The sequence below is a fragment of the Acomys minous genome (assembly GCF_964271855.1).
Source record: "Acomys minous genome assembly, chromosome: 11".
Lineage (NCBI taxonomy): Eukaryota > Metazoa > Chordata > Mammalia > Rodentia > Muridae > Acomys > Acomys minous.
The window spans coordinates 58700365-58720561 of NC_140492.1; the positions used below are offsets into that span (position 1 = coordinate 58700365).

Below are 20197 nucleotides of genomic sequence, written 5' to 3' on the forward strand. Positions count from 1 at the left end.
AGGCATGTACTAGTATGCCTGGCTAAAACATAGTATTTTTTGATAGTGATTTTTATATTCCAAATTTTTTTGGTTCTCGCATGAACATAATTTTTATGAATTATAAAGTCATGTTACAACACAGCAGGACATAAAATGACAGCTGGATACTATTTGCCAACCATCAGCTCAGAGAAATCATTTAACCTCTGTAAAACAAAGATGTACCATTTCTATTCACTTGTAAAACAAAATAAACATGCATGCAAATGCAAGGCAGCTTTAATAACTTGTCACTTTCCTTATTGATAACAAAATGACTTTAGGTGGGCAGTATTCTTGTTCTCACCCAGCCAGCTACGCCTTGCAGTGTATTCAACAAATCTATTTTTTTCTTCCTGCTTTACTTTCTTTTTTCTTTCTTTCTTCCTTCCTTTAAAAAAAATTTTTTTTTATTTAATTTTATTTTAGTGTGAGGGTATCAGAGCCATTGGAACTGAAATTACAGACAGTTGTGAGCTGCCATGTGGTTGCTGGGAATTGAACCGGGTCCTTTGGAAGAGCAGACAGTGCTCTTAACCACTGAGCCATCTCTCCAGCCCCGGTTCCTTCCTTTTTTGAGACAGGGTTTATCTGTGTAGTCCTGGCTATCCTGAAACTAGGATCCGTAGACCAGGCTGGCCTTGAAATGACAGAGATCCACCTGCCTCTACCTCCTGAGTGCTAGGATTAAAGGGGAGCACCACCACCAGCAGCTGCAGCTTAAACCTATTTTCTTAACAACAAACAAAAAGTCCTACTTTATAGGCAATAACATAAAGATCTATCTCCCCAAAGTACAAAATGATATATATAAAAAACCATAGGTCTGCTGGCATTTTCTTTTTTCTGCCTGTCCCTACAGAGATCATTTAACTTAAAAGTATAAACAAAATAAAAAAACTTCTCATTATAATTATAAATTTACTTTTCTAAATTTCCCCCAACTTTATATTTTGAAAGCAATTCACATCACATAAAAGTTGTTAAAGTAAGCTGGGCATGGTGTTGCATGCCTTTAGTCCCAGCACTCAGGGAGGCAAAGGCAGGCAATCGCTGAGTCGGAGGCCAGCCTGGTCTACAGGTCGGCCAAGGATCTACAAGGAAACTCTGTCTTTAAAAAGTTGGTAAAGTAGTACAATGAGTACCTACACGTCCTAGACTGACAGCGGTTCTGTAAATTATTTTATTAATAGTCTCGCTAAGATCTGTCTGCTCTGGTGTTTGTTTGAAAGCCCAGACCTTAAGGTATCTGTGTGCATTTCAACAGAGCAAAGTCAGGCCAAGGTGGCCAAGGGCGACAACTATCTAGTGAGGTGTGCAAGCCAGATTGGCACAATCCTTTTTGGAGGCAGGGGCTATAGCTTCATGGTAGAGAACATGCTTAGCATATATATTGTTGTGATTTGCTTTTTATTGCTGTGATAAACAAAAATTTTGACCAAAAGCCACTTGGGGGAGAAAGGGCTTATTTGGTTTACAGTCCTGCATCACTGCTGCTCATGAGGAAGTCAAAGCAGGAACCTGCAGGCAGGAACTGAAGCAGAGACCACAGAAGAATGTACTGGTTTGCTTTCATGGTTTGCTCAGTTTGCTTTTCACACAACAGAGGACCACCTGCCCAGGGGGTTCCTCTTTCATCAGTCAGTAATCAGGCCAATGCCCCACAGATCTGACCACAGGCTAGCCCTATGGAGGCATTTTTTTCCATTAAGGTTCCCTGTTCCGTAATGACTCTAGTTTGGGTCAAGTATGACAAAAAACTAACCAGCATGCCCTCATTGGTTTAATCCCCCATACTGCAAGCAAGCAAGCAAGCAAGCAAGCAAGCAAGCAAGCAAGCACTTTCTACAGCTGCCAGAAAAAAATATGTATTCTCTCCAGATTTACCAAATGATTGTTTATAACACACAGAAATACACAGGGTGAAGCCAGGAAGATTTCTGTCATAGTCTACCCATAAATGTCAGTCTCCTTAACAAACTAGCCCCAAAGGTGCTGCAGATACCCTGGTAGCTTCTCTACAGGAAGACGGGTTACAGTACAGCTTCTCTGCCTTCCACGTCAGGACTGTGGCTTCAGGATCTTCATTTAAACTACATCACCACCTGCTCCACAGAGCCGCGTGAACACACACAGAACACACAGCTCAGGACTGTACAGGGCCTTGTACAGAGCATCAAATATCACCTCAGCTAGAATGGGCTCTTTAGAAAGCGTTTTGTGATAAAAGTCACTCATCTATTTTAACAGAGCTTATGCATCTAGCATTTATTGAATGCCACACAATGTCCTAGGTCCTTTGTTTTTAAAAGATCAGGCTTGCTGAACAAAGCTAATTCAGTGGGTGGAGTAATAGAAGTAGTCCAGGGTTGACCTTGACCTTATGACCCTCATGGGTGCTAAAATTATAAATATGCTCTCAAACCTGGATGGATTTTTCTTACCAATAACTTAGTATTTCTTTGGTTTGGGTTTGTACTCACATCAACAGAAATAAATGTTTAGTCAATAACATAAAGCTGCTTAAAATTATCTTATCAAAAAGCAGGTTTCAGCAGGGCATGGTGGTGCATGCCTTTAATCCCAGCACTGTGGGGGCAGAGGCAGGCGGATCTCTGTGAGTTGAGGCAAGCTTGGTACAGAGTGAGTTCCAAAACAGCCAGGGCTACACAGAGAAACCTTGTCTTGATTACCTATAGGTCACTAATGAAAACCATCATGCTACCAAATAAAACAAAGGTGATAACAGCAGTGCAATGTACCAAGTGAGATGGAAACATTTATATCTAAAAATTAATAAAAATGTGTAATTTTTATTAACTGATTTCTGCGATTTTTTTGGTGGGTGCTAGGTTTTGTGGTAAATTTTTTTTTTAATTAAAAGCAATTTTTTTTATCAGCACATACTCATTTCACATACTGATGCATTTAATAAAGACATTTTCATACAATCAATTACATCATTATTTTGGCCATTACCCCCATGCTTTTTAGTGGTTAAGACTGGGTTTTGTCCTGATGGGGCTCAGGATCCTTCTGCTTGCCTCCAAGTGCTGGTTTATGTACCGGCTGGTAAGTACCACTATGCTAAGCAGTGGGTCTTTTGAAACACCATACACAAACATTAAGACATTTATATCTGTCCAGGCATGATGGTGCACACCTTTAGTGCCAGCACTCAGGAGGCAGAGGCAGGCAGATCAGAGTGCAAGGCCAGCCTGATCTACATATCAAGTTCCCGGCCAGCTAGGGCTCTACAGTGAGATATGTTTCAAAAAACAAATAACATCAAAAGATGAGTGAATCTAAGAACTGACAGTACCAGCCTCTCCAGTTTGTATGGAATATTCCAAGAGTTAAGGGACTCTTTAGGAGGCATGGACTCTTATCTAAATTAATCCTAACCTAATTATTATGTCTAATATTTACATGGGTTTTACGGTCTCTTAAAGAACTTTCAGATTTATGGTATTTGATAGTTAGAAACACTGCAAGAGTATAACCAATGCAAGGATTATACTGAAAATGGGAGCTAAGAGAGGTTAAACAAATAGCTTAGAACCCTAAGAAGACAGAAACTCAGAACCAAGAGCCTCTGACTCCATGCCTACCCTTTGAATAGTAAACCAATAACAATAATGCAATTCTATTAATCTGTACCTCTGAAAGAAAAACAAGAAGCTACAACATCTCATTCCCTGGTACCCAAGGAATGAAATGAAATATTACACACAAAGCCTCCCCTCAGTATTCATGAGGAACTAGTTCAGGATTCTTCACAGATACCCAGACCCAGGGAGACCGAAATGTGTAAGAAGTCAAAGCACTTAAAGTCTGTGGATATCTCCTATGTGTTTCTGTTGTGGCTGCTAAGACAGGGCCATATGGAGCCTAAGTTGGCCTTAAATTCCCTATGTAGTTGAGGATGATCTTCCCAAGTGCTAGGCTCACAAGAATGTACCACCGCACCCAGCAGGGTTTTTTTTTTTTGTTAGTTTGTTTGAGACAGGGTTGTCTAGGATGTGTCCAAATTCCTGGGTTCAAGCCATCCTCCAACTTACGTCTTCCTAGGGATAGAACTATAGACACGTCACCATACCTGATGACTTTCTGTCTATATATTTTAAATTACCTCTAAATTATTCATAATGCCTAATATTTAATAAATGGCATGCAAGTAGTTGCTATACTGCATTGCTTAGGGAATAATGACAAGAAAAAAAAAGTATAAATGTTTAGCACAGGCACATCTTTTTTTTTTTTCTGAGTACTTTCAATCCACACTTGGCTGAATCCATGGAAACAGAAGGCCAACCATATCTACATATATGCAACAAGCTAACACTTCTAAGAATTGATCTAAAATAATAGTTTGGCTCTGAAAAAATGGAAAATATAGGAAACAGACTAATTGGTGACCATGACTAGAGATTATGACAGGGACTATGATGTATCACTTCTGTAACCTCTAACTCCTTTGGAGAGAAATGAATGGCTATGCCATTTAGGTTTCCCATTTCCTTAGAAACCTGAAAGTTCATTTTTCTATTATTTCAAGTCTTACCTGTTAGCAAACATGCACTTAAGTCCTTTGCCACATAATATTTTTATGCATTTCATTATGTATTTAAAATAAGTACCATAATATTTATAAAAATAAATTTAGGCCAGCCTCAGAACTAAAAGCAGGTCACAGAGAAGCAGGTCCTGCAAATAAAACGTAGCCCTCAATCAGAGCTCACCATTCATTACTGTCTCTTCAGGCGGATCCTCAAACACACACCTGCACTCACTGTCATTAGCCAGCTTACACTCAAACCTCAACAGCAGCAGCAGCAGCAGCAGTAATTTCACATTCCTACTCTGCTATTTGAGGAGAGGGAAGTTTTTCTTCTAAGGATCAGTAACTCTACCAGGAAAGAATCAATTGTGTATTCAGGAAAGAAAAGCCAACTTTGGTTTGTTTTAAGTCCTGTTAAAATATCATATAAAACACCCTTACTGAAAATTCAAAAAGGAACATCAAGGCTTTTGTCTACACCTAACAAACATTTCCATAGCATAAGCAATTAATTGAGCTAGGAGAAAAAGCAGGAGAAAGAGAAAATAGATGGTAAAATGAAACGTCTTGGAAATAAGAATCTGAGTCATTTTATACTTGTCACTGCAAAATCCTCCTCCTCCGAGAGGCCTACAGGCAGCACAGTACACAAATCGACCCGCCCAGAGCTCACCTGCCATGTCTCTAGCACCCTTCCCCTGCTTCCGTCCTCCCTCCCAGAGGTGCGCACTGAACTGAGGGTGTTCCCTGGGGGGTAGCTATGATTGCAATATGACTTTCATTTTCTCTGCCATATTAGTTTATGCTTAAGCAACTAGGTCAGAGCTTTGTTCAACTATCTTTCAGTGTTCGAGCCTTCAATCTAATAGCCAGGCTGAGCACCCAGAATGCCATCACAGCCTTCTGATGACCTTATGTGGAAGAAAGCAGTATTTGTTTGATTAAATCAGCTTTTTTTTCATTTAATGACTATTTCCTGAGTAATTACTTTGTATACCGAATGCTTAACCAAGTGAGGAATACCCTAAGAAAGGCAGAGTCTGCAGCCAAAGGTGGGAGTCCAATCCCCTTAAAGGAACTTTATTCACATGAGAAGTCCTGTTACGTATCAGTGAAATTTTCATATGGCTTCAAATTACTCCTTTATAATATGAAACACTTGAATCTTTTAATAATCTAATAAAAATTTAATAATAATAAACTGCCTTTTCTGAACATAATGCATATTTAATATACCATACCAATGCCTGAACATTTGTTGATATATTTTAGGCTAGAAGTTGCAAAGCAAGCTCCTCTGGACTGTGGTCTTAGCAACACTGACAGGTCCTAAACAAAGGCACAAGAGGTCCTCCGCTGAGTAAAGTCTGAGAGCATCACGGCATCTTTACTGTGATATCTACCTCACCTTTTGAAGGCTTTTTAATTTAATCCCTACACTTACAACTGTTCCACACTGTTGGGAGTGGCAAGTAGATGATCGTACATGGCATGTGCTATGTAGTATATCAACATTCAATAAAGTCAATCCCTCTTCACACTTAGAAAGGAAAATGAAGCAAAATCTTCAAGTAACTTGCTGTAAGTCAGAAATCTTGTAAGTGGCAGAGCTAAGATTAGTATTCAGGCCACTCAAACCAGTGAATTTCAACTGGGGGCCTGCCAGGGATACTGGCAATATTTGGCTATCTGAAACACTTCAGTGTATTATCAGAACCTAGGAGGTAGGGGCCAGGATGCTGCTAACTAGCCACCAAATGGGGAACAGCCTTCAAGACAAAGAACTGCTGGACGACAATGTAAACAGTGCCCAAGCTGCAGGAGACTGACTTAGAACTACACTTTGTAGGCTCTATGTACCCAATACCTAGATGATAAAAGCATTCTGAGGGTAAGAGTGTTACTTTCCTTCAGGCAATTCAAGAAAAAAGTTTATTTGATTTTCCCTGTGATGTATAGGACAAAAGAATAAAATATACTTACCAGGAGCCAAACCCCAAGGGCCTCCTTTCATAATCCGGCAGATCTGGTGCAATCTTACAAGCTTGTATGTTCAGGTATTTAAATATGTGGATTTTGCCTTTTATACATATCTAAATAAAATAACAAATGCAGCCAAATTACTATTCATCTGAAATACAGGTGTTCTTTTAGAAATATTTATATTATTTTATATGCATGGGTGCTTTGCATACATGCATGTCTGTACACATGCATGTACCATATGCATGCTTGGTACCCACCGGGGCCAGAAGATGATATTAGATCTCCTTGAATTAGAGTTATACACACTTGTGCGCAGTCATGTGGATGCTGGGTAGTGGGCCTAGATGCCCCGGTAAAACAGTCAGTGTTCTTAACTGCCAACTCTCCAGCCCTCCAGATGTTCTCTCTGTCTCTCGCTTTTTAAGTCATAACTAGCTTTTTGTGTAACATAACTTAGGTTTTAAGGCATCTCTATTAAATATATAGTGCATTCATTAAAAACAACCTGTATCATCTGGTTCAATGTTTCCTTTGGGTTTTGTCTTTTAGTTACTAGAAACTTTCCACAGCAGAAGTAACTTACGATTATAAACATTGTTACATTCCAAGTAAATTTAACACACTGATTATTAGTTAGTTATACACAGTCAAGACTTTAAAGATTTCTCTTTAGGTATTAATTAATCATGTACAATTGCTGATCTCTGTAAGAAAGAACTAGCAATGATAAATTGGTAAAATTTATACATAAACAATTTTGTTGTGACCTGTCTCATGAATCAAACAAACTCTTTAGGCTGATGAAACTATAATGTTGATGATGAAACTGAAAATGTTCCCCAAAGGCTTATGTGTTGAAAGCTTAGTCGTTAGCTGATGGACTTTTAAGCAGTGAACAGGTTCTAAAGTGATCAATAAATTAATGGATGATGACCTCATGGCTAATCGGGCCATCAGGAGACCGGGCGTGGCTGGAGGACGACAGCACTCTCTGAAGGGTGCACCTAGTCCCCGAAGCCTCCTCTCTGTTTACCCTGGCTGTTGTGAGTCTAGCAGCCCCTCTACCACAACATGCTCCTGCTGCCATGATACCAGGTCTCACCACAGGGGCAGAGCATCGGAGCCAGCTGACCAGAGCCTCTGAAACAGGAGACTCACTTCTAACATACTTTCTCTCAGGGACGTTGTCACAGATTAAAGACTGACTAACACAAACCCTTCTTGTAATTGTGAGGTCCTCATACAACTTTCACAGATTCTATAATGACTGTCAGAAGCTTATATAAATTATTAAACTGCAAAGTGAGGGTGAGATAGCTCACAGGAAGGGTGAGATAGCTCACAGGAAGGGGTGCTTGCTGTCCATGCCTGGTGATATGAGTTTGATCCCTGGGGCCCTCGAGAACCAACTCTAGGAATTGCCCTCTGAATCTCACACGCCAGAGCACATGTGCACGGATTCCATGGGAAAAAAAACTCTAGGAAATGTCAAAGTGAAAGGTGCGGGCTTGGCAAGTATTTTATAGATAGGACACAATCTGCCTTATAGTTACTAGTTTCATTTCAGTTACTGATCGCTGGTTAAACAGGGAACTTGGCATTTCAGAAAATAGGAGGGCACAGAAACAACGTTAACAAGAATAACCTGAGAATGTTTAATTTGGGAAGCTGCTGTCTATGGCATTTATGTTCTCCAACTCAAGCTTTGATAGGAGGAAATTATAAAAGAAATGAACTCAAATTTCATTTAAAACTCGGGTGTTTTCCTCCCTGAAACAGGGTTTTCTCTGTGTAGGCCTGGCTGTCCTGGAACTAGAGATCCACCTGCCTCTGCCCAAGTGCTCGGATTAAAGGTGTGCACCATCACAGCCCTGCCGGAAAACTAGCTTTTGAGGAATTCCTCAACTTAAAGGACTTGGGAGTCAGCAAAATGCTTGCCCTGTACAAGCACGAGCACCCGGGTTTGGCACTTCAGTTCCCACATAAAGCCCCACACACTGGGGAGGCGGAGACAGGAGCGTCTCTGAGTTTGCTGGCTGAATTGGTGAGCACCAAGTTCAGTGGGAAGTTTCAGCTTCAAAAACAACCATACACAAAACAGTGAGGTGGAGAATGTCTGGGGAAGACACCTGTCCTCAACCTCTGGTACACACATGAACAAACACACAGAACTGCCAAATTAATGAAAGGAACATGTTTTTGGGAAACATCAAAATCCTTCTTCCACCCCTTTACTAAGGGCATGTGTGGTGGTGGTGAGGGAAATGCAAGACTCACACGATGCACAGACACAGCATTTCTGTAGCTCTCTAACAGAAGTCACCCTTTGGCAGACTTTACCCATGCTTACCTGTGCAGGAGGCGACTGCAGCGGGTTGTTATCCAGGGCGATCACCTGGAGGTGCCGGAGGTTCCGGTAACAAACAGGGATGGCTGTGATTTTATTGCAGGAAAAGTCGAGTCGTGTCAAAGGCACCTCGGCCAGCTCTACATGGAAGTAAAACGGAAAGGACAATTGCTGATGTTTTGAAACAACAGTTTTTACTTGTGCTTCCAGTTAAATGTGGTGGATTAAAAAAAATAATTTACTTCTATTCTTAGTGATTAATAAAATAAAGTCTGATTGCTTAGAGATAGGAATCCTATTAGAAACCAAGCAGCGAGACTCCCTTCCCTGTGCCCAGACGCTGTATACCACTCAAAAAAAGGGCAATGAAGGAGTTAGCCGGGGTCTGCAGGAACAGCTGAGTTAAATGCCTGTGTTGCTCGCCCCTCGTCCCTCAGATGGGCACTCACAGTCATACCACTGGAACCAGAAAGTTACTCCCTGCTGGAATTGTACAAAAAGGCTCTCAACTTAGGGAGCAAGACTCAATGGGAGGTGAGGATGTTGGCAGTTAAAAATAGAGGATGTAACAGTGAACACACTAAGGCAAGGCCACCCTTTCCACCTACCCTGCCTTAGCGCTGCCCCCGAACACCAGTAACAAATGCACACAATCATATAGAAGAGACGCCAGATACATCTTTCTCTGGAGAAACGACACAGCACCATATAAAAGGTTTTTAGATACAGACATGGAGTTTCCCTCAGTAAAATACATAGCCTCTTGCTTAACTACCCTTCAACAATTTCTGCCCAATGTATACAGAACTTCTATGATGCTGTGACAGATTGCACATGACCCACAGAAACTGAGAGGTCTCCAACAACATGTAAGACAGAAAAATAAAAAGAACTAATAAAAGAAAAAAAGAAACAAGTAAGTACACAGGAACAGAAGGAAATTTGAAGTCAGAATGTTTTTTAATTTCAAAGAAATATGATATGGAATCACTAAAATACAATTTTTTCTAAATAGTCAGAGAATAACAAGCATTTTATGATGGTAGAAACTAAAAGTTCTGAATGAATTTCTGAAATTAAAAAAAATTAGAGAACGGCTTGAACTATATTACTCCAGAGTAGCACAAAACTGTGAAGAAAGAAATAAGAAAAATCAAAGCATCATAGATTTAGACATAGCATTCAATTTGAAAAACAGGACAGAAAATCCAGAAAAAATAAAAATAAAAAAGAGAGGAGGGGTTCTAAGTTGATAATGACAATATGTGATGGAGATTGATTTACATTCAGAAATTTAGACGCACCAAGATAGGAAAGATGTCTTCTTAAAGGTTGTCAAATACAAATAGCCAAAACACTTAGAATGTAATAACATTTCTAGAATTCCTGATTGTGTCGTGGTTCTTCTTGCTACAGGTACTCTATTGTATATATGTGTAATAATATAAATGCATATGTAAAAAAATTAAATTAAATTAAATTTTTAAAAAAACAAGAGAGGGGGGCCAGCAAGATGACTCAGTAAGTAGGTGTGGTGACACACGGGAGGACTTGGGAGACAGAGGCAGGTGGATCCCTCTGAGTTTGATGCCAGTCTGGTTTACATAGAGAGCTCAGGCCAGCCAGGGCTGCACAGGGAGCAGAGGGAGACTCTGTCTTAAAAAAAAAAAAAAAAAAGAAAGAAAAGAAAAAAGAAAAAAAGGGGACTCAGTAGACAAGATTCAGGAGAAAAAGGAACTTGCTGCCAAGTCAGAGGAGTTTGCCCCCTGGAATCCACATCAAAGAAGGCATGAACCAAGTTGTCTTTTGACCACATACTTGCACTGTGGCACATGTGCACACACTCAAATAAATAAATGTAAGAAGGTAGGGGAAGGGGTTAAACAAATAATTATCTCAAGACAAAGATCTGATGTGTGTCCTTAAGCAGCCAGCATACAGAGCTAGTTCATCACAGAAGTTCGGTGAGTAGGAGAAAGGGAAGCTCTTGAGGCCTTCCAGACTGAAGAGGCTGGCCACAGCAGTGGAGGAGGGATGGAGCGCGCTTCCAGCTACCAGGTCTCAACAGCATTTCAGCCATGCGCAGCACTCAGGAACTAGCCAACAAAGCTAATAAAGACTCCTAGCCACGGATACTTGCATACTGGGGTGGTAGTGCTGGTGGTGGGGGAATAGCACGAGGAAAAGGAATATTAATAATTACTCTGAGCTTTTAAATATCTTTTGAATAATAATTAAAATTAATTAAAAATGAAATGGTAATGTAACAGAAGATATGTTACCAACCAAAATACAATGTCAGATTGCTAGTTAATACTCAAATGAACTTCCTGCCATCTCAGGTTAGCTTAACATGCTGATTACAAGCTGTGCAATTAAACATTTAAAACTGTGTAATTCATATTTTCAAGTTTATAATAGATGTAAAATAGATGAAAAAGCTACTACACTGTACTTGTCAGCTGAAAACCCCAATTTTCACCAAAAACTCAATATTGCAGGCACGGTGGCACTAACCTGCAATCCCAGAACTCTAAGGATGCAGTACTATGAAATCAAAGCTCTGCTAGGCTACACTGCAAGAGCCAACTTCAGGGAAAAACCCAAACCCACACCTACAAAACCCCAAACCTCAGTATTTACATCAGTAATCTTACACCATGAATGAGCCTAGAAGATGGTGCCTAGACCCTGAATAAAGGGATGGCCCTAGAAGATGGGCCTCGCATTGTAAGTGGGTTGGTAGGTGTAATCCCAGCCACTTGGGAGTCAAGACAGAGGACTGAAAATTTCAGGACAGCCAAGGCAAGTTGAACTTTGTTTCAAAATGAAAATAAAATATGAAAAAGTGGGATGGGAGCACGGCTTAATAACAGCAGCTTGCCTAATATGCACAAGGCCCTGTGTCCCATTTTCAGGCCCTGAGGGAGGAAGGGAGGGGGCAGGACGGACACACACACACACACACACACACACACACACACACACACACGGGAGGTGGTGGCGGGGGAGAATATGAATGTGTCATACTATTAGGACATGGGTCATAATTCTTGTTTTCCTGAGTTGGCAGCAAATGCCAAGAGGCAATGGAGGAAGGCGTGAAGGCACATGGTGTGAGTGAGAAGGCTACCAGACCAGTTCAGAGAGAGCATGTGGGGTGCCAGGTAGTGCATGGTGGTTAAGTGTGTAAAGTTGAACTGAGAAAATAATTTTCTAACTGTTTATCTCAGATCCAAAATGTTAAATGTGGTAAGTATTTCACTAGAAAAAATTGGAATGATGTTTGGACTCTGCAGTAAAAGTAAAAACATCATTACTTAACATTTATTATAAATTCTGTCATGTCTTACAGAACCTGCGTCATTGTTATGAAAATATTTTTGAAGATTTTCTTCCTGTTTAGTTTTTCCTTCTGTGTTTATTTTTGAGATATGGTCTCTCTATTCAAGACAGGACTGAGTCATACTTACCATCTTCCTGTTTCTACCTCCCAGTGCTGAGGTTACAGGCACTTGTCAGCATAGAAGACTGACTTCTTTCTTTCTTTCTTTTTTCTGAGTCAGGGTTTCTCTGTGTAATAGCCCTGGCTATCCTGGAACTCTCTATGTAGACCAGGCTGGCCTAGAACTCATAGCGATCTGCCTGCCTCTGCCTCCCAGTGTTGGAATTAAAGGTGTGTCTCCCCACACTTGGCTCCCTGATTTATTATTTTTAAATATAGATTCTGAAATGTTCATCAATTATTTTCTAGAATTGGCTTTGAATTAATCTGGAGGATTAGGGTGGAGAAAAGTAGGTAAGATAAATATACATACATGATTTTCTATTTCAGCTAGAAAACTTACATAAGTGAACTTCTATGTGTTTATCACATGCTGCTACAATGAACAGCTCATGGTCATTTTTATTTCATATATATGCTTCATGTATTATTTCATGTATGTGAAACACCACCATAGATATTATATATGTATCACCAGGAACTGATCATAGTAGCAGTGAGACAGGCATATGAAGTTCATTTATATAAGAAAATTTCCAAAACTAAATTAAATAAATATAGTTAGAATTTATTAAAAATGGTTCTCATTTTTGTTTCCATTTGCACCTTCCTTTCCTTTCATAGATTTGTATTTGTGAGCATTTGATAAAACTTAATTTGCTATATCATTTCTGTCACTGAAATCCATATGTCAGAATTTATGGACAGCTAAGACTCTGCAGGCGCTCACTTCACTTGTTATTGTGTATCTATCACCTTCACATGCTTAATTAGTCCTCGTTTGAGCTTTTCCAGTAAGGAAAAAATTAAGTTCAACTTGAATTCTGTTGATTCTATTTAATTTTCACAGTCCATGTACAAAGCAGGACTAACACATCACACCAGACTATCTCTTTATCAAGCATACTACATTTCTCCCCAGAGTCATGCTTAGTTAAGTTCACGTGACACTGCCCTGCAGGACCAACTACACTTGTTCAGTAGCCGACAGCATCTAAAATGAAATACTGAGCAAGGGTTACCAAACTTTTTCTCTGAAGTTTTTGTTGTTCTGCTGGTATCTGGGATTGAAGCTCCAGTCTTGACTGCTAGCCAAGCGCTCTACATATCCCTTATCCCCTTTTGTTTTGTTCTTTGTCACTCTCCCCGCTCTGTCTCATAGCTACTCAGCAGGCCTGAGTCACTGGAGTAGGCAGGGTACCAGGCCTATGCCAGGAGACCATTCTTTTGTTTGTTTGTTTGTTTCCCAAGACAGGGTTTCTCTGTGTAGCCTTGGCTGTCCTGGACTCACTTTGTAGACCAGGCTGGCCTCGAACTCACATTGATCTGCCTGCTTCTGCCTCCCCAGTTCTGGGCTTAAAGGTGTGTGCCACCACGCCCAACATAGGAGCGCTGTTCTTCTTTTTATTTTTTTGAGACAGGGTTTCTCTGTGTAGCCTTGGCTGTCCTGGACTCGCTTTGTAGACCAGGCTGGCCTCGAACTCACAGAGATCCACTTGCCTCTGCCTCCCAAGTGCTGGGATTAAAGTTGTGCGCCACCACGCCCAGCCTAGGAGGCCTGTTCTTAACAGAGTTCTAAAGTGCACAGTCTAGTAGACGATGCTAAGTGAACAAGCCTTAGACCTCAGACACTGGCTCTAACTCATACACATTTTTGACTTGTGCTCGCTCATTAGCCTGAGAGATCTTTAGAATAAAAAGGCAAATACCAGCCGGGCATGGTGGCACATGCCTTTAATCCCAGCACTCGGGAGGCAGAGGCAGGAGGATCCCTGTGAATTTGAGGCCAGCCTGGTCTACAAAGCGAGTCCAGGACAGCCAAGGCTACACAGAGAAACCCTGTCTCGAAACCCCCCCCCCCAAAAAAAAGCAAATACCAACAAAATAATTATTTCATAGTTTTTTTTTTTTACCTTCAGGCAACCGTACTAGATGATTTCTTCTCACATTAAAGTCTCTCAAAGCCTCCAGGTTACCAATTTGGGAAGGTACAGTTTGAATTTCATTGCAGCTCACATCCTATCTCAAAAGAACACAAAAGTAAGATTATTTTAATTACAAACTTGCCTGCTTTGAACTATTTACAAAATAACATTATGCAAGAAACACACACACACACACACACACACACACACACACACACAATCATCATCTTGTATCTAAAAATAATCCACAGTTTATACTTTTTAGTCTATTTTAATTCTAACTAATTTAATTTAATTCTTTTAACTAATTCTTTATGTTTTATAGATTTTTGTTTTGTTTTGTTTTTCAAGACAGGGTTTTTCTGTATATAGCCTTGGCTAGCCTGGTCTACAAAGTGAATCCAGGCTAACCTTGAACTCACAGAGATCTGCCTGCCTCTGTCTCACTGAGTGCTGGGATTACAGGCATGAGCCACCACTCCCTGCTCTATAGAAAAAAAATTGAAATTAAGATATAAATAGAAAGCCTAGAATATGAGATCAAATGAAAATGTTGGAAGCTGGGTGAGGTGGTGCACACCTGTAATCCCAGCACTTGGGAGACAGAGACAGGTGAATCTCTGGAAGTTTGAGGCTAGCCTGGTCTACAAGTTGTGTCCAGGACAGTCAAGGTTACACAGAGAAACCCTATCTCGAGAAACCAAAAATAAAAAAAGAGAGAAAGAAAGAAAGAAAAAAGAAAATGTTGGCGAAAAGGTAAAGCAGGAAAAGGTATATTTTATTTTATACTCTTCTAATTAAAACAGAAAAAAATGATGAAAAATAGTCCACAGAAAAGCTCTCATTTTTCAAAATGCCAGTTTGACTGTTCAAGAATATAACATTAAAATGTAGACAATCACTCTAATTTTTATCCAACTGAATATAAAGAAAAATAATAAAACATACACAGCTCAAAGACTATGAAAAGACAATCTGTTAGTAGCTAGTCAGTCTGAGTTTAATACATATGATCTGGAGGCCTGCTGGTAGCTTGCTTAAGTGCTGGTTCCAATACATCTGAAAAGAGTGGACTAGCTACAGCTTCCAAGATTAGTAAATTCAGAATTCTGTAACCCTGAGACTAGCCAGAATGACAGAAAAGTACAGCCATGTGTAGCCAAAGGAAGCACCAAGCTGTCCGTGAACTCTTTGAAAAGTCCCCACACATGACTGAAAGTACAGAGCTCACACACTACTTACAAAGCCAGGCACTTGTCACACACCTCAGTACACTGTGGACAGCTTTAAGACTTCTTTACACTTACTATTTATTTGTGGATCAGAGAGGCTGGGGAGGGAACTGTTAGTATGGCAGTCAGAAGAAAAGCTGTGTGGTTTGGTTCTCTCCACCACATGGCCTCAGGGACCAAATCAGGCTTGTCAGCTTTGCTGCAACACTTTTACTTGTTGATCTATCTTGGGGACCCAAAACATTATTTTATTTTATTTTTTAAAAAGATAAAATAATGTAATTTTCAGGGGGGTGTGGTGGTGCACGCCTGTAATCCCAGCACTCCGGAGGCAGAGGCAGGCGGATCTCGGTAAGTTCGAGGCCAGCATGGTCTACACAAACAAGTCCAGGACAGCCAAGGCTAAACAGAGAAACCCATCTTGAACCCCCCCCCAAAACAAAACAAAACAAAAAAACAAAAACAACAACAACAACAAAAAAAACCCAAACTGAAATAGAATAAAAAAATTAGACTTTAAGTCCAGTGCTCTAAGCATCAAAATTTAAAAAGGGTAGTTAAAGAAGCTGAAAGGGCAAGAAAAGCAGGTCTGTGGTAAGGGTTTTTAGTAATTTATGATGTGTCTCTTAAAAAATATCTGTGCACCAGCACTTGGGAAGCAGAGGTAGGTGGCTCACTGTGAGTTCAAGGTCAGTTTGGTTTACAGAGTGAGTTCCAGGATAGCCAAGGATGCACAGAACAACCTTGTCTTGAAAAACAAAAACAATCCAGGTGCAGTGGCATATACCTTTAATCCCAGTACCCAGAAAGTAAGAGGCAGGTGCATTGCTATGAGTTCGAGGCTAGCCTGGTCTACAAATCGAGTCCAGGACAGCCAAGGCTATATAGAGAAACTTTGTCTCAAGAAAGAAAAAAGAAAAAACAAAACAAAACAAACAAAAGATGGTTTCTTGTATATTTACAAATATACAAGGTTATTTGTATAACCTTAATAATAGGTTAAGTTTAATGATATCTTAGAAAATATATAATAGCAAATTATAGCTGGCTATATATTCCAAAGGTATGATAAGAAAAAACAAACATAAAAAAAATCAAAGGCCAAATTTTGGAGTACCTGTTCATTTATAAAGGCTAATAAAAATCATAAAAATATTGACATTAAAATTTTACTTTGGAGCAAGCGAGATGGCTCAGTAGTTAAAAGCACTGTCTGCTTTCCCAAAGGACCTGGGTTGAATTCTCAGAACCCACATAGCAGCTCACAACTGTCTGTAACTCCAGTTCCAGGGAGTCTGACATCTTCATACCAATGCACATAGAATAAAATTAAATAAGTTAAAAAGAATTTAATTTGAAGGCAGGCACGGTGGTGCACGACTGTAATCCCAGCACTTGGGGGAGGCAGGGGCAGGCGGATTGCTGTGAGTTTGATGTCAGCCTGGTCTACAGAGTGAGTTCAGGACAGCCAAGGCTACACAGAGAAACCTTGTCTGGAAAAACAACAACAACAACAACAACAAAATTAATTTGAAAACTCAACTACACTATTAACTTATGTCTCAAAAGTTTAGTAACACAGAAATCATTTATGCTGGTTACAAAATAACCAATGACATTTCTCCATTTTGTGTGGAGATATTAAGACTCGTACATTCAAGTCTTTCTTAATTATGTATCAAGCTAACACTAGAAAATTACTTCTAAAACACTCTAAACATTTATTTTTATCATATAGAAGACTGCAGACATGTTGGGCAATCAAAAAATAAAATGTTAACTTACAAGTTCCGTCAAATGTCTGAGATGTCCAATTTCTTCAGGAAGTGAGACCAATTTGTTATTGCTAGCAATTAAGACTTTCAGTGGTAAATTACACAAGTGTACTGGCAATGTTGACAGCTGGTTCCGACTAAATGAATAAGCAGAGAAAGAGCAGTCAGATACCACTGATGGAAAAATTTTCATCTTTGTCATTTTAGATCCAAAAACAAGGAATAAATATGATACTAAATTTGAGTCCTTATCAGTTTAATTAGTTCCCAGCTGATAAAATTTATACAGGTAACAGGAATCTTTATTTTAAAAACCCATAAAAATCAGAAACATAAAAGTAAAGCACAGCTCTCATTAGAATAAAAACAAATTAAAAGTTTACCATGTAAATTTAACCCCATAGTAACTCTTTTAGGGCCAAGTCTTTGCTCATTTTTAAGGTCTTTTGTTGATTAATATAGTTTATGGACCTTTTAAAATGTTTTAATCCAACAATAATTCTACTCCTACACGTTTATTAAGAAAAAACATTTACATACAAATTTTTTTAGTCATGCTATTTTATTTTACTTTTTAAAGATTTATTTATTTATTTATTATGTACAGAGTGCTCTGCAGAAGAGGGCATCAGATCACATTGTAGATGGTTGTGAGCCACAATGTGGTTGCTGGGAATTGAACTTGGAACCTTTGGAAGAGCAGTCAACCTGCTTAACCTCTGAGCCATCTCTCTAGCCTCTAGTCATGCTCTTTTAAACATGATTTTAAAACAGCTAGAACTAAATATCTAAAATGAGTGGATTTTATTTTTTAAGGCTTTGCTTTTATTTTTAAGTAAGTGTATGTATATGTGTGTGAAAGAGTGGGTTTATGCATATTGAGTGCAGTACCCAAAGCAGCCAGAAGAGGGCATCAGATTCCCCAGGAGCAGCAATTATAGGCAGTTGGGAGCTGCTTGGAAAGGATGCTAGAAACCGAACTCAAGTTTTCCAAAAAGAACAGTATATGCTTTTAACTATGGAGTCATCTCTCTAGCCCCAGGGATGTAATTTTTCTTTAAGGTATATAAACTGGGAAACAATATTTACTAGAAAAGCATTTTCAATCATTTCCAAAGCATTTACTGAGATGGTTCAGGAAAGGCATGTTCTACATAGGTATGGCAACCTGAATTCAAACCCTGGAACCCACATAAAAGTGGAAGGAGAGAACTGATTCCACAAGGCTGTCCTCTGCCTCTACATGCATCACAGCACACAGTCAAACACTCACATCATGCACACACACAATAAAGATAAACAATGTATTGTGTGTATGTGTGTACTGTGGGAGACTGAACCTTGTGCATAGCAGGCTAGTGCTCTACCAGCTAAGCTGTATCCCAGCCCATCAGATCCAGTGTTTACTTGATAAAGTTAATTTGAAAATGTAACTGGAGAACCACAGCTGCAAGACTTCTAGAGGCCTATTAAGCTAACAGCTAGCAGGGTCTATTAATTATGCAAAGCTAAAAATAAAGGGAGAAACAAGACAAACATGGGGAAAATGTTACTTTACACTAAGAGCGTATTAGAAACTGCTGCTGTGAACAGGTAACAGTAACTGTAAACATTTTGGTTACACAGAGGAGAAAATAAAAGATCATATAAAGCCACTTTTTCTGAAGGAAATTATTCTTACCTAATATTTAGGAACGTCAGAGCTTGTAAGTTTAGAATGGCCTCTGGGATATACCGAATGCAATTCTGGTATAGGTTAAGACTTTCCAAGGAGACAAAGTGACACGCTTCCATAGGAATTTCTGAGAGGCGATTTCGTGACAGGTCTGAAAGAAAATATAAAAACTTTTAAAACCATTCATTCCTTTGAACTTGTTTTACTGAAATTAGTTAGTATGCTCCATGATTCCTTGAATTCTCCAGAATTCCTATTGTGGAAACTGGCTCAACATAGCACTGAAATATTTATTAACTGGCTGAGTAACCCATTAAACATACATCTTTAAACTGTTGCTAAGAAACGTCGTGTCCTTTTCAATTCCAAACACACTAACAATAAAACTGCTATTTTTTGTAATACACATACTAAGACACTGGCCACCCATTATATCAAAGTTGCATCAGTAAGTTCCAAATATCATCAGAAACAAATGGATCCCTCCAAAAAAACCCACCTTCCCAAGTATGTATGGGGGGAGGGAGAAGGCATGATGCTTTGACGAGTCAGAGGACGGCTCTCCAGAGCAGGTTCTCTCCTTGTGACCAGAGATCAGGTTGTCGGGTTGGGGCAACAAGGATCTTTTATCCGCTGAGCCAACGCCTCAGCCCAATTGCGCTACTCTTTACCAGAGAAAGTCACACTCCTTTGTTAAAATGAACTTAGGAACCTTTTTTGCTCCCAGTGACACATGAGCCTCAATAAAAACGGGGGAGAAATGGCTCAGTACTTAAGAATACTTGCTGCTTTTCGAGAAGACCACCAGAGTTTAGTTTCCAGAATCCACAACTGCCTATAACTCTAGCTCTAGAGAATATGATGTCCTCTTCTGGTCTCTGTAGGGGTGAATGAGCACACAAGGGTCTACACACACACACACACACACACACACACACACACACACACACACACACACCAAAAAACCCCACCTTTTTTTTGTTTTTTTAAAGACAGGGTTTGTGTAGCCTTGGCTGTCCTGGAACTCACTCTGTAGAGCAGGCTGGCCTCAAACTTAAAGAGATCTGCCTGCCTCTGTCTCCCAAGTGCTGGGATTAAAGACATGGGGCATCATCTCCCACCTTAAAACTTTTTTCAAAAAAGTAATTTCAATGAATAAAATTCATAACG

The 20197-nt window shown here is 39.7% G+C and overlaps 1 protein-coding gene across 13 annotated transcripts in view; it reads right to left on the bottom strand.

Moving 5' to 3' along the window:
* Nucleotides 1-20197, bottom strand: part of LRCH3 (leucine rich repeats and calponin homology domain containing 3) — a 105793-nt gene that overhangs the window by 50990 nt on the left and 34606 nt on the right. For all 13 annotated transcript variants that reach the window (XM_084802140.1, XM_084802132.1, XM_084802137.1 and 10 more), the window contains exons 2-6: nucleotides 19034-19178; nucleotides 17363-17489; nucleotides 14334-14439; nucleotides 8919-9055; nucleotides 6566-6675 (exon numbers count right to left, since the gene is read on the bottom strand). In XM_084802140.1, the coding sequence (XP_084658266.1) occupies nucleotides 6566-6675; nucleotides 8919-9055; nucleotides 14334-14439; nucleotides 17363-17489; nucleotides 19034-19178 (625 nt within the window). The remainder of the gene's footprint in view (nucleotides 1-6565; nucleotides 6676-8918; nucleotides 9056-14333; nucleotides 14440-17362; nucleotides 17490-19033; nucleotides 19179-20197) is intronic.